This window comes from Tupaia chinensis, unplaced genomic scaffold (assembly GCF_000334495.1).
Source record: "Tupaia chinensis unplaced genomic scaffold, TupChi_1.0 Scaffold143796_1, whole genome shotgun sequence".
Classification (NCBI taxonomy): Eukaryota; Metazoa; Chordata; class Mammalia; order Scandentia; family Tupaiidae; genus Tupaia; species Tupaia belangeri.
The window spans coordinates 1,364,207-1,388,619 of NW_006203646.1; the positions used below are offsets into that span (position 1 = coordinate 1,364,207).

At 39.8% G+C, this 24,413-nt stretch overlaps 1 protein-coding gene across 1 annotated transcript in view; it reads left to right on the forward strand.

The window, feature by feature from the left end:
* The window catches only part of ATP10B (ATPase phospholipid transporting 10B (putative)), a 132,699-nt gene that overhangs the window by 13,059 nt on the left and 95,227 nt on the right, over positions 1–24,413 (forward strand). Inside the window, exons 3-4 of the mRNA XM_027766957.1 lie at positions 5,758–5,962; positions 23,091–23,176. Of these exons, the coding sequence (XP_027622758.1) occupies positions 5,758–5,962; positions 23,091–23,176 (291 nt within the window). The remainder of the gene's footprint in view (positions 1–5,757; positions 5,963–23,090; positions 23,177–24,413) is intronic.

The following is a 24,413-nucleotide window of genomic DNA, read 5'->3' on the forward strand; positions in this document are numbered from 1 at the left end:
CCAAACCAAGAATTATAACCGTGAGCATAAAATTGCCCATAAAATCTGCTGGGATCTGCAGAGTGGTAATTAGCCCTCTCTGTCACAATAGCAATCACTGCCATCATCTTCATAAGAAAACTTGATTTACTGGATACTTACTAAATTCAAAGGCCTGAGCTCAGTCTCTATGTTGGGCATGTCACCGATCCTTTCAAAAACCACTGGGGACAAGTGCATGTATTGCTTTTAATTGACCAATAAACAGAGGCTCCGGGAAGCCCAGTAACTTCTCTGAGAGATTTATAAACCATGTAGCCGGATTCAAACCTGTTCTTAATCTCCATGAGTACACACTCTCCCTAGCACTCTCCACTCCTCCCCACCCCCTACTCCCCATCATGACAACACCGATCATTCTGGGCCTGATATTTGAGTTATTTTTTTTTAACTGGGGAAATGATCTTTTTTTATATAATTTCTCATCTAGATTTAATTGAACATTGTTATGGCATACAATGTAGTTTTTCAAAGCATGCATGCAGTGTGCGATAAGTGAAAGATATTACCATACACAACATTTTCAGCAAAGAGCCTTACATTATGATGTGTACCTTAAATGTTCTTTAGTAGTTGTTGTTTTTGTTTTTTGTTTTGTTTTATTTTTGATGATGCAAAGTCCAGCTTTATTGCAAAACACAAAGCAAGGAGAGCAGGTAGCTCAAGCTGAAAAGACCTAGTCTCTCCAAGGTGTTCCCCCACATGCATTTTTAAGGGCAAAATTAGGGGCAGAGATCCCAGACACACGCTCAGTTCAGTGATCGGTTCGAGAAGACATGATCATCTCATGGGCATTCTTGATTCGGAGAGGCCTTAGATAATCAAATTTCTCTTCAGGTGTCTGGAGCCATTAGCCTGGAGTCTTTGAGTTCACAACCAGGAGTTTCTGGCCTACAACACATCTTACATATTTAAAATCTTATCTTTCCTGTAAGTGAGAGTTTTAGATGTTAAATGTCCCTCATTTATGGTCCATGTTGGTCATTATCATAACCAAAGTCTGAAGACTTACTCCTTACTCTGGGCCATTATAATGTAAATGAACTTTATATTTCAAGAACTCTAGGCCGTGCGCCGGGAACGGCCTGGCCAGCGCCCCTCCAAGTCCTTGCTCAGTTTCAAAGGTGGAGGGTGGTGTGGTGGTTAAGGGTGCTGCACTCCCTGTTGAGTATGGTTCAGGTCCTGGACCTGGTGGCTTGCTTTCCCTCTCTCTCTCTATTTCTCTCTCTCTGTCCCTCTCTGGTCAAATTAAAATAAAATAAAGTTAAATGAAATAATTCTTAAGAAAAAGAATTGAGGGTGAGGAAACAGTGGTATAACAAGAGAGGGGAATTTCAAATAGAAATGATAAAATTAGGGATATGATGATGGAGTTAAAGACTTAAAAGTTAAGTAGAGGAAAGAGAAAGTATTACATTTTATAAGTATTACATTTTACAAGTATTACATTATCATAATGGACAAAAGTCAGACATCTGACAGCTTTTTTGTATTCTAAAATTATTTATCTCAAAGACATTTCAGTATCTTGAAGGCCAAACCAGGGCAGCTCGTCATCCTATTCTGAATAGGAACATCAGTAAGATGACTGATCCTCCTAACCAATCTCCTCTATTTCCCTGAAAGTCTTTGTAAAATCCAGACACTTGAGAAATGGAACCTTAAGCATTCTCTCCTCTTCCATGTCTTCCCTTTCACCGGCTTCCCCATCGCATCCAGTTGGTTACCAACCTCTCTAGCTGTTTATTTACTCCTTAATAAGCCCTATCTTCTCTCAGAAAGCTGCTTAGCACTGCACCACTTAATTTCTCCTCGAGGCAGAATCTGCCAGATGGAGTCTACGTCCCAAGTCCTGTTGATTTGTCTTATTTTTAAACAGCAGCGAACATCACATGAAACTAAAATAGCAGTCAGTTCCCAGGTGTGGACTAGCTGAGCAGGGGGATGATCAAGAGTGCATGGGCACATCCACCTGGGGCAGCTGTTCCAAATGGGCTAGATTAATGAGGGGATGGCTTCTGCAGGCGGCTCCCAGCCAGCTGCTGGTCACCTCTGGGTGTCACTCAATGCAGGAGCACGCTGCTTTTCCGCTTCAGCTGGATCCAGCCACTCATCACCTCCCCTGACTGGACCCCCTTAGGCTGTGTATCCTTCTCCACAAACATGCTCCTGATGTTTGAGGAGACAAAGTGAATCCTGGAGAATCAGGTGACCAGCACAAAGTGTCCCAGTACAAAACTGAAATGACCCTGATGTCTCATTGTTTATCCCTAAAATTCCTATAAAATTTGCCTCTGATTCCACAACATAACCACATTTAAGTTGCTATAAATATAATTCTTTCAGTTATGTACCAGCTAATTTATTAAACATTGTCACCAAAAAAAATAATAATTTTTAAAGAAAACATCCAGGGAACCAGCAGTTAGCATAATGGCTATGTCGCTGGACTCCCACGTAGTCGACCGCGGTTCTCGTTCCGGACCCGGTGGCTTAAAACTCACACCAGGCATGTGTGCGTGCGTGCCCAGGACCCCGAGAGGAGAATGGAGGAGAATGGATTGCGGCGTGACCATCCCCCCTGGGGGGTGATTTCTAGCTTTCTGTCTCTATGTCTCTGTCTGTCTGGTGAGCACACGCGCCCTATAGCAAAAAAAAAAAAAGAAAGAAAGAAAACATCCAAAAATCACACTACTCCTCCTACTAGGTATTATTAGTCATCCAACAGGGTATCTATCAATTGGGTAAGTGTGCTTCTCTTTGGGAAGCACAATCCCAGAGAAGGGCAATCTCTGTCTGGGGAGAACAAATGGACAACAGTGACCACAAATGGTTCTTCACTACCACATGCTGTGCTAAGGAAGAGAGGATTCCATCTGAAGAAAAGAAAGAAGCAATTATCACTAATATAGCAGTGAGCTCTTTGGTATCCAATCAATGATAATCAGAGACTGCCACACCAGGCGTGTGGGCATGCAGGCCCTAGGTTCCAAGAGAAGGGATTGCAGCATGGCCATCCCCACTGAGGGATGATTTCTCATTTTCTATCTCTTTCTCTCTCTCTGGCTCTCTGGCAAGCATATGTACCCTATAGGAAAAAAAAAAAAAAGCTTCTCAAATAAAAAGAGACTTCTATGATTATCATTTGTAGATGGTTCCATAGTCCTTATGATACCTGAGTCATGGTGGGAATCACTAAGACAACACTCCAGTGGAGCTCCATGTGTGTCCCTAAACATGTATCAGTATATTGCCATAAACTCAACTCCATAGCCTCCAACTTCTATCCTAAAATAAGCAGTGGGGTCCTTTATTAAAGGGGAAGAATGAGATTCAGCATTCAAGGTGAGGGCAGCTGGCCTTTCCTTTGATATGCTTCTGGATTCAGCATTCCCAACCAGACCTTCTGAACTACTGTGCTCCAGAAGTGAGGGCAATCAGGACACTGCTCTGAGTCAAAGGCATTCTCCCTAAATCCAATCTAGAATCTCAGGTGGGCTGCTGAGATTATAGTGATCAACTGAAATTCTACATTCCCAAAGGCATTATCGAATAGAAAACAGAAGCCATGGGGAGAAAATAGAGGAATAGACAAGTTGAATGATAATCCTTTGTTCTATGCAGCAGTTTTTCTGTTATATTTAAGAATTCTTTTTTTAAGTGTTCTTTCAAAAAGAAAATAAAAATAAAAACAACAGAAAATCAGTTCCTCCTCCATGAGGAAACTAATCTGCCCCACGTAATGAACAGAGGCTGACTAAAGTGGTGTGGGGCAGAGCAGAAACATAGGCTATGTGAATTGATTGCAAGTGCTTGGAAACCTGTCATATGCTTCTGCATATAGAGAAGAATCATTGCTAAAATGACACAGATTCACTGCCCCCAAATATTCAGAGGTAGTCTCAATTGCCATTTGGATTATATTGCCCACAAACTGATTTGACCATGCCTGCTGCACTGAGCTCCCAGAATTATAGGGGCACTTTTCACAGAACCCTGTGGTCCTTTTGAGTTACAAGGTTGCTCCCCAATTCTAATGTCCCCGGTTATTGTATAGACTGATCAGATCTTCCTTTGGCCTTCCAAATGGAAGCACCTTCATTTCAAGGAGTCAGGCAAGTCCTATGGGAGAATCATTAATAGCCATAGAGATGGTATCTTAAGAGAGCTTGTCTGGGGTTCTGCAAAGGGACCCACAGAAGGGAGGAAGACACCAAAGCCCTCATGTTCCTCAGGACTTTTGTGAAGTCAAAAAGAAAAGTGGAATTCCAGCATGACTCTGCAGGAGAGTGGATCTTTGACGCCCTGACAGCAGTAATTCCAGCAGGAGCATGGGCAGGAACATGCCTAGAGGAGCTCCGCATCAGTGAAGAAACACAGCAAAGGAAGCTGCCTTTCCAAGCCTGGCTGAGCTCAGAGGCACAAGCTTCCAGTCATCTGGGCTCAGCTAGAAGCTCACATGTTAAATACTAGTCTGGTTACAATCTCACGCTCACAGAGGACAACTCCAACTGTGGCCTTAGAAGAGCCCCCACCTCTAGGAAAGGTCACGAAACTGTGTTACACAAAAAATAACTTAAGACACCAAGAAAGTTAAACTTGGGTACACATGTCCAAAAGGCTTCATAGGACACCTGATAAATGCTTTATAAATTTAGGAAGTGCAGAAGATAGAATAGACCAGATTAACTGGGAGAGCAAAACTTTGGCGAGGCAAAAGAAAGACTTTATGAAATGAGAGTGCTTTGAAAATGTAATGTATTGCTTGGGTAAGTGAGGAATCCATTGCTGGAGGTAAAAAACAGAGACTAGAATACCACCTGAATAGAGAATACCCCACGGTGCGAAAACTGTGGGCTTTGGGATCAAGTTGGACCTGAGCTGAGATTCCGGCTCTATTTTTATGAGACTGGAAAAAAAATTTGACCTTCAATCTCCTCATTTGTCAAATGGGTATGATAATATCTACTCCAGTGGGTTATTATGCAAGTAAATGAAATATTAATTAATGTTAGTGTTTGTCACATTAGGAATGCTAAGTTTGCAAATAACAATGCTCCCATTGTTATTATTCAAGCTTGATAAATTACATGGGAAGATAAAGTGTATGATTTCCTCAAATTTCTTCAGTCCTCTGATTCTATGGTTACTGTCCATTACATCCCATTAAAGTTCCTGGTGCTTTCTTCCCAGTTCTCTCAGTGCCCAGAGTTTTCATTTCAGGCTTCCCTGGATCTTCCAAGACAATGGTTGATACAGTCACCTCTCTTATTTTAACTCTCCTTCCCCTTGAAAAACAATATGATTACTCTCCTATAACCCAGTTCTTTGGTGATCATCAGCTATTGTGATAAGTGATGTAATCAAGAGTACTACATTAATATGACAGTACAGTTAGTTACCTGTACTTTACTTTTTTTTTCTTCTGCTCAGAAGCAAGGGCTGAGTACAGTACCAGGTCAATAGCTGGCAGTCCACCAAAATTCTAAATAACCATGAGGACAAATTTTCTAGTGGGATTCTACAGATCATGTGTGCTTTAGAGAGATTACAGTGGTGGTTATTTTGGCAAGATAGAATATAGAGCAGTCTTGTGACAGGCTGACTTGGGAGACATGTTAGGTGTAGGTGGAACCTTCCTCCACTCACCCATTAGTTTTCTGAGCAGTCTCAATGCTCCCACTAAGATCTTTGCCTTTCTTTCTCCCCCACCCTCAGACAAGAGCAGAGCTATGTGCAGAAGCACTGGAAGGACGTGCGAGTGGGAGACTTCGTCCAAATGCGATGCAATGAGATCATCCCAGCAGACATACTCCTCCTCTTTTCCTCAGACCCCAATGGGATCTGCCACCTGGAAACTGCCAACTTGGATGGAGAGACAAACCTCAAACAAAGGAGTGTTGTGAAGGGCTTCTCACAGCAGGTAGGGCTCTCTCTAATATCTTCAGTGGCAAGGTCAAAGGAAATCAGCAAAACAACTAGGAGACTGAACCTAACTGCTGGGTCAAGGGGAAAGTGGTGGATGCCTCTACTACAGACAGCACCTTTCCCAAGTACTTTGGATACATGTATTCTCTCAAGTAACCCTCTCAGATAAGTAGTACCCCCATATCACAGATGAGGTTTAGGAAAGTTTTATAACTTACTGAAGGCCTCAGGGTTTCTAAGTGAGAATCCACTCTGACTGTGGAAGCTGTACTCTCTTTCCTAAACCAGAAAGTCTACTCTCTATTCAATTATGCTTGTGACCAGCCCTACTTTCTGTGTTCATTCTGCTGGGCTGAGCTATAGCAATCACTTCTAAGAATCATCTCCTAATACACCTTTAACTCCTCCTAAACTGCAGCAAGGTATTACTAGCTATTTTTCCACTTTTGAATATCTTTCTCAATGGTGCTAAACCCTCCTGGAGGACAGGGAGCAGTTACCAACAATTTTGTTTAATCTTCCCACTTACATAAATAGTATCTAGGACATTATGAAGAAATCATTGGTGGTTGCAAGCCCAGCCTCTGTGTCTGACAGAGCTGGGTTCAAAAACCAGGTCTCACCACTTACTAGTGGTCTCACCTTGGGCAGACACCTCTTATACATCAGTTTCTTCATCTGGAAAATGGGGATAAAATAGTACTTTCTCCAGGGGAATTCTGAAGATTACATGATTTATTTATCATGAAGATAAGCACACAGTAAGAGACCAGGAAATAGTTGGCATAATATCAATGACTTTCACAAGCAGTGTGTGTTGACTGATTTGAAGCTATGTGTGACATTTTAATTTTCAATTAAAATTCCCCTTGTGGAGGTTGTTTTCCAACCTGGCACATTTCTCTAGCCATGAAAACCAATCAAATGTTATTACTTTTCTTCACTCTGGCAGTCTTTGGCTGGTGAGAAATTGACAAAGCCAGGGGATTCAGGATAATAAAGGCAAATGCTTCCTTCCTATGAGATTCTCATGAGCTGGAGTTTAAGTTATCTAGACTGAAACTTCTCAGGAGGAGACAGCTCATCATACCTCATCATACCTCTCTCAAAGCACCTGATAAACAGATCTCATAAAATCCTTTCTGTGTGATTGATTCAGTCCTCAGAAGTCTATTCTCTCATTCTTACGCTGGGAATAATCATAGCTCTCCAATAATTTTGCTAGGAGAGTCAAATGGCAGAAGGAAAGCACAGAACAAAATATAAAGTTTGGTACCTAGGAAGGCACGATTAGGAGTGACTACTGCTGCTACTGGACCTGCATTCACTCCCCGAAAATGGACACCACTGTCACCACACTGCCATCATTGTGCTGCTGGTTACTGCTCCGGCTTAGCCTGCCACATGATCAATCACTAACTTGGGGACTGTCCTCTGAGTTTCCTCCTTTACTTGTCCCTGCCATATTCCCTGATTGCTTCAGTGTTTACAAAAAGGCAGGGCAAGATCTGGTCTAAATTTACAAAGTCATTCTAGACAAACAAAAGCAATCTATTTCTGGGCTGTGGCCCTGTGGCCACCCTCTTGAGCAGAGGCTTTCAAATCTATTTAACCAGAACTCACAATAAGAAATTCCTCTTCCGCATAGATATGCACATGTAAAAGTATGTGTGAGTGTGTAAAACTGCTGCCTTACCTGACCACATGCAAAGCCCTTTAAGACTTCCTATTGCGTTTCATTTTTGTAAAGTTCTGGAAGCAGTGAAACTTGTGTCTGGTTACAAATCTCCCATTCAGCCTTCCCACCTGACATCCTTGTCCCAATTCTGAGTCTTTTTAACTCTCCATTTGGCAGTTATTTCAGTATTGTTGAGTTTCAACTGGAGTCTTTCTTTTTGTCTTTGGTAGAAGCTTCCAAATTGTTTCTTGCATATTAATTTTAAAATGTAGGATTTATCACATCGGGCACATGCGTGCCCAAAATCCCAAGAGGAAAATGGAGGAGAAGGGACTGCAGCATGTCCACTCCCCCAGGGTGATTTTTCACTTTCTGTCTCTCTCTGTTTCTATGGTGAACATACACAACCTATAGCAAAAATCTGAAAAAAAAAGAAAAAAAAGTGGGATTTAACTAATCCCACTAATGAAGAGTCAGGTAAAAGGGTCATTTACACTTCAGTGCTACAGAACAGACAATTTAGTAAGTCTCTCAAACTCTAACCCTAAGTTCTCACAGGGTACTTATTGTGATGATATAAATTATTTGTATGTGAAAGGAGGATTTTATTTGACCTTGAAAGTTTCCAGAATTCTCTGTCTCAATTCTCTATTCTCCCCCTCACTTTGCTCAAATGTGTGTTTCCATGTAAACAACAATAAACTTGTACTGAGTTCATACCAAGGGCTTTGCATTATTATCTAATTTATGCTCAAACCACCCAAATGAGATAGGTACTGTTATTATCTTTATTTTACATATAAGGAAACTAGGGCATAGAAAGGTCATATTACTTGCACAGGCCACTGAGCTGGGAAAAGTTGGAGTCAGGACTCAAAGCCAGGTTCATTCAGAGCATAGCTCTTGAAGCCTGCAGTAGTTCCTTGCCTTGGCCTGTTGACTATTGACTTGAGTTATATACAGAGATACTTACTTGAAAGCACACATTTAACACTTTCAGTATTCTTTCCACACATAAGTATAAAGTGGCAGAAAAAATAAAAGTAGGCTTAGCCCATTCTCTGGGAAGTAGGCATTTTGGCTGCTCTTTGCTACCTTGCTTTTCCCTTATATCTTTAGTGCAGAAAGAAAGAGTTCTGAATATGGATAGAACTCACTTCTGGCTAACTCTCTCTCTGATGTGTTGAACAAAGATGTCGATAAGAGTTGCAGGAAAAATAAATGTTGCAAGGTCAAATAAGATCATAAGACAATAGATTATAAGTTTTCAAATACTATGTACCGCAGGACTTGTTAGCTACTTTAACAAGCCCTAAGGAAGAGAAGGGCCAGGTACTTACATGGAATTTCTAAACATTTAACTACAGAAAATTTTCATTCCAAAGAACATATCCTGCAACTATGGAAGAAGTGGGATCACCATGTACAGAGTTGCTGCAAATATACTTCAGGTGTTTAGGGTATGTTACAACCATCACAAAGGAAGCTTTTAAAAATATACATGCATCCCTTCTTACTACTTCTCTAAATTAGGATTCACTATTAAACAGTATGAGGCCTGAGAATATGTATTTTTAAAAATGTTCCCCCATAAAATCTTGATATGAACCTACTGCCACCTCCTTGCAAACCTATACAACAAACAGAAGGCACCCTAAAAATACCAACCATAATTATGAGAACAAAACTATCATATTTATGCTGCTTCTTATGTGCTAGTGCCTTTGTATGTATTGCCTATTTTAGGTCTTACAACCACCCTCTGTGGTAGGCATACTATGCCCAGTTTACAGATGAATACTCTGATGTACAGAAAAGGAAAATGTCATCAAATATCTCAAAGATGATTTTGAACACCTATACATATGATTTGTTTAAAAATTCAGTGTCTCAACTAATAAGGATTAATAGCATTCATTAACTTATTTTAGTCTGTGAGACCTTTATCTTGTCAAAACAGTTGTTACTAACCACAGGGATTCTAGAAACTCCCTCACCTCACACATATACCCACATCTATTTCCACTATCTTTTGGATAATGACAGATTATAATATTCTGTTACTTCAAAGTTGTAAGGTATACTCTGCCCCAGTTCTCACAGATCAGCATTTATCAAAGCTGGTGCCTGATACACTTTCCAAGACACAGTTCTTAAAAAACAAGGTTCATGGACAAATCAGATGAAGAAGCTGAGACCAGCGGTTAGCGTAATGGCTATGTCGCTGAACTCCCACGTAGTTGACCACGGTTCGAGTCTTGGACCTGGTGGCTCAAACACACCGGGCGCATGTGCGTGCATGCCCAAGATCCTGAGAAGAGAATGGAAGAGAAGGGATTGTGCTGTGGCCATCCCCCCTGGAGGGTGATTTCTCACTTTCTGTCTCTCTGTCTCTCTCTGTCTTTCTGGCGAGTGCACACACCCTGTAGCAAAAAACTCTAAGAAAAAAAAAAATCAGATGAAGAAGCTTATGTCTTATAAACCCCTCTTAGGGGTGCCAATGTTTATTAACATGTTAATGCCTCTGAGAAAACCTGAAGTCAACAGGCTTAATAAACATTTTAAGTCTGAGGTCTCCAAATTTATTTAACTTTGGGAACATTCTTCAGAACAATTTTTTTTATTGCCAGAGGGCATATGCACTTACCAGGGAGAAAGAGGCAAGGGGCATAGTCAAGCTGCAATCCCGTCTCCAATTTTTTTCATCCTATAGAATCCCTACACATGTGTTTTTCAAGTGGCCAGATCAGGTTTTGAACTGCAGTTGTCCATATGGGATCAAGCTCCTGTAACCATTGGACTATGGGGCTAGCCAAAAGAACATCTTAAAAGGGTCTTTCTCTTGTGATACCACAGATTACTCTCAAGACTTCCAAAGAGATAGTTTCAAAATCCTTTCCTTAGACTTAATACTGGACGAAGCCAACTTTTTTTGCAAACTGTTCTCACATGGGCCACATACAAAATTATTGACCTATTTTTGAAATATTTATTACCACAGCCCATTCCTGAGAAAAGAAAGAGAAGGGAAGTGTTCTAAAATTAGGATTATGTTAAGAGACCCTAAACCTTGCCCAACTGGCAAGGGGAATTCATTAGAGAATTAAATTGTACTGTTTTCTCTTTGTTGACATTCTGACACCTAAAACCTCTTTCATAAAAGGGTTTGAGCCTACGAATGTAACATTTGAAAATGAGTATATGCCATTCACTCTTGTAAATGCAAAAGTTACCAAACCCAAACAAATCAGAAATGAATTCTTCCAATGAGTTTTTCTATCAAACATGTTCCTGGTTATCTATTATCCAAATCATTGAAGCCTAAGTCCTACTGAAGCGTGTGTCAGATCATTCTCAGTGCCAACTGGGAACTTGCTATGCCAAGTATAATCCATGGACTAGCCATTTCAGCATCATTGACCACGGTTCGAGTCTTGGACCTGGTGGCTCAAACACACCGGGCGCATGTGCGTGCATGCCCAAGATCCTGAGAAGAGAATGGAAGAGAAGGGATTGTGCTGTGGCCATCCCCCCTGGAGGGTGATTTCTCACTTTCTGTCTCTCTGTCTCTCTCTGTCTTTCTGGCGAGTGCACACACCCTGTAGCAAAAAACTCTAAGAAAAAAAAAAATCAGATGAAGAAGCTTATGTCTTATAAACCCCTCTTAGGGGTGCCAATGTTTATTAACATGTTAATGCCTCTGAGAAAACCTGAAGTCAACAGGCTTAATAAACATTTTAAGTCTGAGGTCTCCAAATTTATTTAACTTTGGGAACATTCTTCAGAACAATTTTTTTTATTGCCAGAGGGCATATGCACTTACCAGGGAGAAAGAGGCAAGGGGCATAGTCAAGCTGCAATCCCGTCTCCAATTTTTTTCATCCTATAGAATCCCTACACATGTGTTTTTCAAGTGGCCAGATCAGGTTTTGAACTGCAGTTGTCCATATGGGATCAAGCTCCTGTAACCATTGGACTATGGGGCTAGCCAAAAGAACATCTTAAAAGGGTCTTTCTCTTGTGATACCACAGATTACTCTCAAGACTTCCAAAGAGATAGTTTCAAAATCCTTTCCTTAGACTTAATACTGGACGAAGCCAACTTTTTTTGCAAACTGTTCTCACATGGGCCACATACAAAATTATTGACCTATTTTTGAAATATTTATTACCACAGCCCATTCCTGAGAAAAGAAAGAGAAGGGAAGTGTTCTAAAATTAGGATTATGTTAAGAGACCCTAAACCTTGCCCAACTGGCAAGGGGAATTCATTAGAGAATTAAATTGTACTGTTTTCTCTTTGTTGACATTCTGACACCTAAAACCTCTTTCATAAAAGGGTTTGAGCCTACGAATGTAACATTTGAAAATGAGTATATGCCATTCACTCTTGTAAATGCAAAAGTTACCAAACCCAAACAAATCAGAAATGAATTCTTCCAATGAGTTTTTCTATCAAACATGTTCCTGGTTATCTATTATCCAAATCATTGAAGCCTAAGTCCTACTGAAGCGTGTGTCAGATCATTCTCAGTGCCAACTGGGAACTTGCTATGCCAAGTATAATCCATGGACTAGCCATTTCAGCATCACCTGAGAGCATGTCAGACATGCAAAATCTCAAGCTCCACTCAACTGAATTGAAATCTGCATTTCAACAAGATCCCCAGATGATTCATGTGCACATTCAAGTTTGAAAAGCACTGGCCTAGGACTTCATTGATTAATGTAATAATTGTGCTTATCTGTTTATTGTTCAAGTTAAAAATTCTTCATTATATCTCCCTTTTAACTAGCTTTCATTGCACTGATGGTTTGTGCTTTTAAGCCACTTGATCAATTAGGAACAGCTGTTGTCACTTGGCTCCTCCGCAGTGAAAATGTGTACTGACTTTAACATATCTGGAGAGAGGAGCATTTTGCCAACAAAGAGTTAAGGTCAGGTAGGGAGAAAGTTATCACAATGCCAGTTCAGTGATAGCAAACCTCAGATGAACCAAGAGGTAGCTGCCTGTCCTCTCAAACGTGCCTGCCCTGTTTATTAGAGATAAGTCTTCTTTCCTGCAAGATATTGTAATAGGATCTGCCCCTGATGGGTTCTTCCAAATTTTCTCTAAGAAAGATATTTAGGGGCCAGATGGTGAGACACAGTGCCCTGGGAGGCAATCTCACTGACATGGGAAGTTGGGTGCATGGGCCCAATACCCAATGCAGAAACAGCAATGAACCCGATTCTGTGTCTAATGCTCATGAGGAATTAGAGATGTGGAAATAGAGAAGGAATAGCACAGTGGAGTTTCTTGAAGGAGAGAACATCTCCCAGGCAGGGAACAGTCCAGGAAAATGGGTTGCCAAAGAGGAAATGAGGTGAGGGATTTTTATTTTGGTAAGGAAGGGCTTTGTTGGGTTCATTCTCAGGAGGGGCTTATGCATGTACTCCCCTTGTGGTGGAGGTTACATGCTAACATGGGTCTGGTTATTTTTCTCCTAATTGCGGAGTGGGTACAAAGGTTATGAGACTCTGCATAAAAGCTTTGGGCAATAAAAGACCATTATCTTTTTCCTAGAATGTGGTGGGACCTGGAAAAGGTCGTAATTGCTATATTTGTTTTAGGTTAATCATTGAGTCACTGCTGTTGGACATTTCTTGTGAGCAAGAAGTTCAGTAAGAGCTGAGCTGCTACTGAGCTGCTGCTGAGTTGCTTCGTCTCCATTTTAAAAATTAGCTATTTTCTAATTCCATTTTGGGCCTATACCCATACTACATTCTAAGGTCCTTATCTCCTACCCCATCGCAAGGGAAATTTCCCAGTTCAAGTTCAGAACCGTTCCTGAGAGCACCTAATTGCCATGATCCAAGGCTGGCTGAAGGATGGAGGTAGATTGCAGCATCAAAACCCTGTGGGGGGGAACCAGCAGTTAGCGTAATGGCTATGTCGCTGGACTCCCACGTAGTCGACCGCGGTTCATGTCCCGGACCCGGTGGCTTGAAACTCACGCCGGGCGCGTGTGCGTGCGTGCCCAAGATCCCGAGAGGAGAATGGAGGAGAAGGGATTGCGGCGTGACCATCCCCCCTGGGGGGTGATTTCTCGCTTTCTGTCTCTATGTCTCTGTCTGTCTGTCTGGCGAGCGCACGCGCCCTACAGTGAAAATCTCTCCAAAAAAAAAAAAGAAAAAAACCCTGTGGGGGATTTTCTCTCTCTCTCCTTCGATCTCTTTCAATTATGGAAGAAATAAATTTAATTAAAAGTCTTTTAAAAATCATATTTAGTGCTTTCTACCTGTTGATCACTGCTTACATGTTGAGTACAAATCACATCTTCAAGGATTTTTTTAAATATAGAATCTATATAGCATAAGAATAATTAATATCAATAGATAACTTGATCAAGCTATATGTGCCAAGTCTTCTAAATGTTCTCTACCTAGTATCTCTCTCCACTCCTCACAAATAATCCTATAACATAACACTTTTATTATCTCTATTTGACAAATAAGGCAAAAGTAGTTAAGCAACACTGCTAGCAATAGACTAAGCTCAGATTTAGATTCAGGTAGAGTTCTTTTTATGTTCTTGTTACAATGGAAATCTTCAAATGTATAAAAAACTAGAGAAAAACTATAAATATTAATGTACCTATCACCTAATTTCAACGATCAACTCATGACCAGTTTTCTGCAAATTGGTTTAAAGCTGAACTTCAACTTCACAACATTTCGTCTGTAAATGTTTTAATGTGTATCTCTAAAGGATAAGATTCTTAAATACACCATTATCAAGCATTAAAAAATTACAATTCCTTGATATCAACTTTCAAGTCCATGGTCAATATTTTCCAGTGTATTTGAATTAGGATTCAAGTAAGACCAAATACTGAGACTAGTTTCTTAAATTTTTCTTACTCTATAGGTTCCTCATTTAGCTCTTTTTTCCTGGTAGAATGTGTTTGATTCTTTTATCAGTTTTAAAAACAATGAGTTGATTTTCTAACAACCTTCGAAGGTGTTCAATGAGTTTTCCTTTTTTAGTGTCAATTTGAACTCACGGATTTAAATATATTTGATGTGTGTCATATCAGTGCAGTTATCTTTATTAATTGCCTATCTTTCACCAGTGGAAACATCTTCAAAAGTAGTAATTCCTATAATCTTCTGATGTGACCTCAGTAGTCTTCAATAGATTTGGTTTCCTTCAAAAGAAAATTATATTTACAAATCAAAAAAAGTACATGCTACCAGTGCATATTGATAATGGGTCGATCATCATTTTTATGCCATTTAAATGGAAAGAATTAGGATTTTTTTTTTACTAAAGATGAAAAGCCTGCCACATGACCTACTGATTAAGAGAGCCAGATCCTACGTGGCCCACTGTGGGATTCAAGTCCTGTAACTGACAACTTGCTCATTTCCAATGTTCATGCCTGAATAAAAACATTTAGTCCTCCTTTTCCCAGTATTTGCTTGGCAAATCCCATGCCTTATTTGTTGGAAAATGTCATAACAAGACCCCAAGGTGAATAAGCACTGAATAAGAAGCGGACTATTTGTCCACATGAAAAAAAAGGAAACTCATAGGCCATCCAGGTGACATGGTGGTTAAGGTGGCTGGATCCCATGTGGTTGACAGTGTAGTTTGAGTTCCCAATCCAGCAGCTTGAAAAACACACTGAGTACATGTGTGTGCATATGCCAAATGTCAAGAATAGAGTGGAAGAGAAAATATTCCCACATGGTCATCCCCCCATGGGATGCTTTCTCACTTTCGTTCTTTTTCTCTCTTTCTCTCTGTCTCTGTCTCTCTCTCCAGCAAGTGTACATGCCCTATAGCAAATTTGAGAGGAAAAAAAAGAAGAAGAAAGGGAAAAAGGAAACTCAGGCTGTAAGGAATCTTTACAAATAATCTTTCTCACACAACCCTTTAGCCCAGTGTGTATGCTTTAATGTGAGAATCCTTGGGGCAGGCAGGGACTTCCAGATAATTAAATATGCAAAGCATTTCCTCATCCAGAGCCAGAGGAAAGTAACTGCCAGTCACTCTGTTGTGGGTTATCTTGAAATGAACTCTTTTCAACCCAAAAACAGAAAGGCTATCAAATGCTGGTAACTGTCATTAGCTTTCATGCAGGATTCTCAGAAATTGGGATTGTTTAATTTGTATGCCAGGAAGAAAACCTCAATCACCTAGCTCAGCAGCTAGGGTGTGAAGAACGTTAAGTTTTCATCATTTAGACAAACCACTAAACTAAAAAAATAAAAAAGAAAGAACTTGTAATGGTACTCTTCCAAGGTTGCAACATACTTCCTGTGTAGCTTCCTGAGTTGACATGGTTTGCCTACCCTAAAGGCCCTACTACTGGGCACAGTCCTGATGAGCAGTCCTGCTGATGTGACCCTCACCTGCAGATAGTACTGTTGTAGTGCTGCTTCTTTGTTGTGTTCTGGTCTGAGGATCAATTAGAAACAGATCCAGCTGCACAGAAGCTTGTTATTCACAAGCCCAACTCTACTTTTCACAAACATTCTTGGCACATAATAAAACTCTAAGAAATAAAACAAATATGTTTTGGAGGAAAGAGTTTGGTTGGTTTCTCTTTCTTCAGTCAACAGAATCTTTCTTGAATGATATTCCTAATGTCACAAAGGGGTTTCAAAATGGCCTAAGATGTGCTTTCAGTCCTCTAAGAACTTATAAGTATGGGTCCCCTTTTTATTATTTAGAAAAAAGGCCCTTTGTGATGCTCCAAAAAATAGGAGCTGTCCTTTCAGCATTCGTTATTTAAGAAAAGACATTAACGGACCAGCAGATGGTATAATGGTTATGTTGCTGGACTCCAGGGTTAGTCTCAGACCTGGTAGCTTAAAATTCACACCACGCATGTGCACACTTGCCCAAAATCTCAAGAGGAGAATGGAAGAGAAGGGATTGAATGTGGCCATCTCTGTATATCTCTGTCTCTCTGGAGCATGCACATGCCCTATAGCAAAAGTCTCTCTTTAAAAAAAAAAATAAAGGTAAGACATTAAAACAAAAAGCCACTGTTAATTTAGTGGTCTTTTTAAATAAATTTGCAATTTATTCATCTCAAGAATTCCTAAATAAATTTGAAAATGATGATATATGTATGTGAGATATTTTTACTCTGACTACAGTATTTTGGTGCATATATAAAAATTATGGGCAAGTCGCAATAATTTAATCTACCAGTTGAGATCCATGGCTTAGAAAGGTAGCTTGGTATTTGAAAATTAAAAGTATAAAACATTACAAGTTATGATTAAATGGTATGGACGATAAGAATCATCTAAGTTAAAGGTAGAAGAGATTGTGATGGTCTGCAGGACAGAGATGGGTTCTTAAGCAGCATAGCCCTTGAGCTTAGAAAGAAAAATTTAAGAGAATTGTCGATGTAGAAAATGTCAACAAAATGCAACTAGCCTGTCCTGAATACTTCACAGAAGACTTAGGAAAATCAAATGATATAAAAATAAGTAAGGGGCAGTATTTTGTGAAATAAATGTGCATCTTTTTTTTTAAGGTCCAGAAGAAAGTATTGATATATCCACAGCTACTGTATTGATTAGGATTCTTTGTCAGCAACAGAAATGATCCTAGCTAAGTGAAATAAATGCAGAATTATTACAATAATGTGGTAAAAGGAAAAGAAGGGAGAAGTGCATAATATATTTCAAAGAACAAAAGGAAACATCATATCCAGGCTCAGAAACAAAAAGAACCATGAAAACTTCACTATGGTAGAGGAATACTGGTTGACAAAAGCATGGTCTTAATGGTCTCATTTTTTTCTGTTTCTTCATTGAGACCCATTCAAATTAGAGTTCCATAGTAGAGAAGTCTAATGGACAGACCATCTTGACCTAAAATCCCATCAATATTATAAACTAGGGAGGAAAATTTCCCCAAATCAAGTCAAAGGGTTGTTATGCAAGAAAGACAAGTTAAAGAACCAGAAAACAGGGAACGGCAGTTAGCGTAATGGCTATGTCCCTGGACTCCCATGTAGATGACTGCGGTTCAAGTCCCGGACCCGGTGGCTTAAACTCATGCCGGGCACTTGCCCGCCCAAGGTCCCGAGAGGAGAATGGAAGAGAAGGGATTACGGCGTGGCCATCACCTCTGGGGTGGTGATTTCTCACTTTCTGTCTCCCTGTCTCTCTGTCTTTCTGGTGAGCGCACACATCCTATAGCAAAAACCTCTCAAAAGAAAAAAAAAAGGGACCAGCAGTTAGCATAATGGCTATGTCACTGGACTCCCATATAGTCAACTGCGGTTCGCATCCTGGATCCGGTGGTTTAAAACTCACACCGGGCGCGTGTGCGTGAGTGCCCAAGATCCCGAGAGGAGAATGGAGGAGAAGGGATTGCAGCGTGGCCATCCCCCTGGGGAGTGATTTCTCGCTTTCTGTCTCTCTGGTGAGTGCACGTGCCCTATAGCAAAAAACCTCTCAAAAAAAAAAAAAAGAACCAGAAAACAATTATCTACTACAAACAATTTCAAAAGATCATTCATACATTTATTTAATCATATTTGTTGATCAACTTAAAATCCAGTTATGGAAAATAAGCCTAGAAAAGTAAAACTCGAGGGAAATACAAAGGAAATGGTCTATTCTAGATACAAGAATATATTTTGGCTTGATTGCTTCATCTTGGCATTCTCAGCTTCCTTGGGTGTTACAGACTTGCTGTATCTGGGACACAGGTTAGTGAGGAGTACTTCAACCCTAAGTCATTTATTACACACAGACACTTGGTCCACTGTCCTTTGCTTTCAAAGGTACCACCACTGATGCACCTGAGATAGACTGGAAACCCTGCGTTGTTTTATGGCTGCAATAATTGATTTGTGTCAATAACCCTTTCCTCCTCTCTGATCTCTCACTTCCCTATGGCTCATATATCTTGGGTATCCAATAAATGCTTGGATGTAAAAATGAACAAATGCAAGCTTGGCCCAGGTTGAGATCTGATGTTTTATTAGTTAAGCCAAAGAATTTCCATAAAGGAGATAGCCCTATTCCTGTGAATCCAAATGAAAATTATATTGTACCTGGGGTTTTTCTTAGTGGCATGAGTCAGTCTTTCCAGTGTGGTCTGCTTTATATCTCCTCATCCAGAACCTTTCAATATATGTGTTCCAAATATCACCCTCTCCACCCTCTCTAGTACTGATCTTGCCTCAATAAATCTTTATGGTGTATCTGGTAAAAAAAAAAAAAATGGTATTTCACGAGATTCCCCAAAGGAAGCTGCCAGTCTACTAGAGGCCACATAGATCTACACACGTGTCAGATGGAGGTATAAGAAGTTCAGGGAGGAAGCACATGAAAAGGAGCAGTTAAGGCTAATTGGCTGGGTTGAAAGTGTCTGTGAGGATTAGAATGGGTTTTATACAGGAGGTGTCAAAAATAATAGTAATAATAAAACAAAAGAAAAACCTATTAACTGCTAAAAATAAAGTTAAAATCCTCAAAACAATGTCCTCTAGGCAGTTTAGTGCCTTAACTTTTACCCTTGTCTTTTGTAGGTACCCTACTTTGAGAAGTAAATATGCTTAGGACATATAACACATTGGATTGCTTATATTAAGCACTTCACTCATCAGAAATAGGATGTGAACAAAGAATGGAACATAGGGCCAAGAGGACAGCTTCAATGCTGAGCTTTCCTCTGTGTGTTCAAATAACATTGTGGTTGAGAGGGCATGTTCTTTTGAAGTCAGCAGCCCTAGGTCGAAGCCTATCTTCCCTCTTTACTAGCTGTGTAAAATCATGAATTTTTCCCAAACCATAGTTTCTTTTTTCTGTAAAGTGGGGATAATAACAGTACCTACCTGACAGAGTTATTATAAGAATTCAAAGAGAGAAGTCGGCAGGTGGTGCAGTGGTTAGAGGTGCTGGATTCCCACATGGTTGATCTCAGTTTGCATTCCAGACCTGGCAGCTTGCTTTGTCTCTTTCTCTCTCTGGTCAAATTAAAAAATAATAACAACAACTAGAATTAAATAAATAAATAGACCATTCTTTTCTAAAAATTCAAAAGCATAGTATTTATGAGATACTTAGTTGGTTCTTGGCACATAATAAGCATTCAAGAAGTGCTGTAGCAGTACATGCAGTAAGAGGAAGAGGAGTTAGAGAAATAACAGTAATGATGACAATGATAATGATGATGATGACAAGAACAACAGTTTGCTCTGGGTTCTATTGATGTGAGTTGTGATCCTGGCTTTGTTACTTACCAACCATGAGACAATTACTCTACTTCAGTCTCTCCATCTGCCCATCTGTCCAAACCTCTTAAGGTTACTGTGAGGACTCAATGACAAGTACCTGGCACAGAGTACAAGATAGATAGGTTTCACCTAAAAAGCCAAGAGACACACACTCTCCTGTAGAAAGGGCTTATCCTTTCCTGTGCCTTGACGGGTCCCCAGACCATTTTCTGGTTAGTTCGACTTTCATCAAAGCGCAGTGCCTTACAGAAAATCTGGTTCAAAAAGAAAAAGTCAGCTGAGTGAGCTCTATCCATAAGCTAGAAAAACCCCTGGGTGGTGGAGAAGCCCTACCCCATCTCTGAGGGGAAACGGAAACCCCTGAGGGAGGTTAAAATAAGGATCCTAACAGATTTATAAAGCTTGACAATTCCCCTCAACCTGGGTGAGCAAAGCTTTAAAAGCAAGCAGAGCCTGATGGCAGTCTTTGGAGACAGCAGGACTCCTGGGAAGGGAGGGAAGGAAGGAACCCAGGGAATAAGTAGCAAGAAGGAGCAAGGCCACCTCTCCAAGAAGAGAGGAAAGCTAGTGCTCAGAGGAAAGCAGAACACAGCACCAGGAAAAGGACACTTCACCAGGAAGGTTGCTGGGAAACATGGCAGAGGAGTGACAGTCACCATCACTTGGAATCTACAGGATATGAGACACAGGGACTCAGAGTCACTGCAGAAGGATCATTAATGCTCAAACCTTGCTGCCACTCATACCTGAAATGAGTTTGGATTTAGAAACTCAGCAATGAGCTGAGCAGTATGGATCAGCAGTGAACACACAACTTAATCAGGAGCATGAAAGCCACTGACAAATTACAGTGTGATCTGTCATCATCTCAGAACTCGGCAAGTGTTTGTCCCTGAAAGAATCGATACCTGGAGGGAAAAGGGCCGTATTTTTAGAAACTCCTCGATGGGTAATTTATTTCAAGTGAATGGAGGGTTTATTTATATTGGCACCCACATGGATCCAATGGACAGTGTATTTACACAAAGCCAGAAAATGCTATCATTTCTTCAAATCAATTTGCCCCTTTGAACAGCTGTACCTTGAAGCTTTCAGTGGTAAATTCACTTCCCAAGCTAAAAGCTCTACGCAGGAAACCATTTCCAATCCTGCCTTCAGCACTTCTGTTTACATTGCATATTACATGTTTCCAAACTTTTCCACATAGATTCTATCTTTCCAGGTGCAAATAAAAAGGGCAGGGCAGGTAATGTTAGCTCCTTTCTACAAATGAAGAAACTGAGGCTCAAGAGTTGAATGCAGCATTAGTGAGTGTGGAAGCATAGTTAGAAAGCAAGACCTTCCCCCTGGCTGTGCCTTACCCCACTGGACTGTAAGAGTTTGTACAACTGAAAAAAAAAACAAAAAAAAAGTAAAGCATCAAGGACGTGTTTCCAATACTTAGCTACAAGTGTGTGTCCCAGGGGCAGCATTCTGTCCAAGTGAAGAACAGACGCTATGCACTTCGACTTGAATTCCAATGCCAGCCCTGGTATGACCATGTCCTGCCTCATTCACCTTTTGGAGTCACAGATTTCCCATCTCTAAAAAAAGGATAATTAAAGTTCCTACTCCATAGACTAGGTATAAGCTTGAAAGCACATGATATTGCACAGTTCATATCACAATGTCTGGCAGAAATAAGGACCTGGTAAATACTATTTTTTTGTTTTATTAGTCACTATTTTCACAGCATTTGTTGTAATAGCAAAACAAACTGAAACAAATATTCAACAGTAAAATACTTAAAGGAAATATGATGCAGTCATACTACAGGTTGCAGGAAACCATTTCCAATCCTGCCTTCAGCACTTCTGTTTACATTGCATATTACATGTTTCCAAACTTTTCCACATAGATTCTATCTTTCCAGGTGCAAATAAAAAGGGCAGGGCAGGTAATGTTAGCTCCTTTCTACAAATGAAGAAACTGAGGCTCAAGAGTTGAATGCAGCATTAGTGAGTGTGGAAGCATAGTTAGAAAGCAAGACCTTCCCCCTGGCTGTGCCTTACCCCACTGGACTGTAAGAGTTTGTACAACTGAAAAAAAAAACAAAAAAAAAGTAAAGCATCAAGGACGTGTTTCCAATACTTAGCTACAAGTGTGTGTCCCAGGGGCAGCATTCTGTCCAAGTGAAGAACAGACGCTATGCACTTCGACTTGAATTCCAATGCCAGCCCTGGTATGACCATGTCCTGCCTCATTCACCTTTTGGAGTCACAGATTTCCCATCTCTAAAAAAAGGATAATTAAAGTTCCTACTCCATAGACTAGGTATAAGCTTGAAAGCACATGATATTGCACAGTTCATATCACAATGTCTGGCAGAAATAAGGACCTGGTAAATACTATTTTTTTGTTTTATTAGTCACTATTTTCACAGCATTTGTTGTAATAGCAAAACAAACTGAAACAAATATTCAACAGTAAAATACTTAAAGGAAATATGATGCAGTCATACTACAGGTTTGGGTGTTTAAAAAGCTATAGAAAAGTTGAATAACATGTAAAAATGTTCAAGTTATATGAATACTGAATCTCACTACTAAAATGCATGAATGTGTATGTGTGTACTTACATACATATATGTATGTGAATATACATTTTTCAAACCCTGGAAGTATTATATACATATTATCTGTGGCTAATTCTAGATGGTATTATTTATAATTCCTTCTTTTTGATCATCTATTTCTATGCTGTCCACTGTGATAGCTACTAGCCACATGTAGTCATTTAATTAAAATTATATTAAATTAAGTACTAAGACTTTGGTCAGACTACAACACTTAACTACTCAATAGCACATATAGCTAGTGACTTCCATATTGGATAACACAAACAGGACATTCCATCATTATAGCTTGAGCTGGACAGCACTGGACTAGAGACTCAAACACTAGCCATCCAGAGAGACTTGGTCAAGACAGAGAAAAGTCTCTCTCATCCCACTTTTCACTTGTATCTACTTTCTCCTCCTTAATGAGGATTTAATTCTTTTTTTCTAACATATTAACAACTATCATGGTGCAACAAAGAACGGATTACCTTATTTGCAATGGTTTTGATGGTGGTTAGCTCTCTCAATGATCCTATTAAGACTTGATCCTTCTGATTTAATAAACTTACAGAATCCTCTATCTTGCAGGGAGTACAGTTTGAACCAGAATGTTTCCATAATACCATCGTGTGTGAGAAACCCAACAATCACCTCAACAGATTTAAGGGTTATATGTAAGTATCTAATGTCCCATACTCCTCTGCAATTATTGATAGATAATAAATTTTCTTGAAATGACCAAACAAATAAGCCACTGAATACTGAAGACATCTGTTTCTTTCTATCAAAAAAGATTAGAGAAATTTAACTTTGGAAACTTTTTTCTTCTTCTTCTCCTTTTAATTTTTTTTTTTTAATTTTTCCTGAATGACAGTTAATTATCTTACAGGGTTAAATTCACTAGAGGCTTTTTTAGGACCTTGGAGAAGTACCATCAAAACCAAGTGTGCTCTCATCGAGATAGGCAAATATGATTTAATTAAAATTGATTTTCTGAAAGCGCCCATATTGCATTATAAGAGTTTGAAGATCTGAGTTTGTATCAGAGTTCTACCAATGACAAGCTGTGTGAGTATGGGTAAATTAATTAACCTCTCTGGGCCTTGATTTTCACATCTATAAAATAACGGTTATATTACCTACATCACAGGACTTTTCTTTTCTAGGAATTAAGCTATCATATATAAAGCCTTTAGCACAGCAACTGGCAAAGAGTAACTACTTAGTTAATGGTGGCTGCTATTGCTAGAATTATTATTATTATTTTTCTTCTTCAACTTTGGTTCAGCATAATGATTGTGCTGTAATTTTCCTCCCACATCAGACTCTGTCTTTCTGCACAGTCACACAGCAGTAACGAATGTGAATCAATACCCTATTCAATGCTTTAACAATTTTTTAGAGTGCTTTCCCAGAACATCATTTTATGTAATCGTCACAACTGCCCAAGGAAGAAAGTATCATCATCTCCATTTTTTAAACGGAGAATCCAATGGTCTAAGACTTTTCAAGATTCCTCCAAAGTCACACAGTAGGTGTAAGACAAAAACAGGATCTAAATTCAGGCCTCTGACTCCAACCCCAGTACGTCTTCCTTGCTGTACATTACAGAGCACAGCCATGTTATGCCAGCTTCTCTACCAGCCAGGCAGGGAATGGGCTTAAGGAGATGTCTTGGAATACAGTTGTCTATACTGTTCTTCTCAGGCCATATGGGATATGATGAAGAGGAATATGAGAAGAGAAAGAATAAGAACAATACAAGAGAAACAGTAGCTTTTAATGACAAATTTCTTTAAAAAATGCACAGAGAGCAGGTTGAGATAGGCAAAGAGGGGCATGAGCTCCTGGGGGAAAGGAAGACTTACTTGTGAGCATCTGGAGAGGTAGAGCTTGTCACCTCCTGGAAAG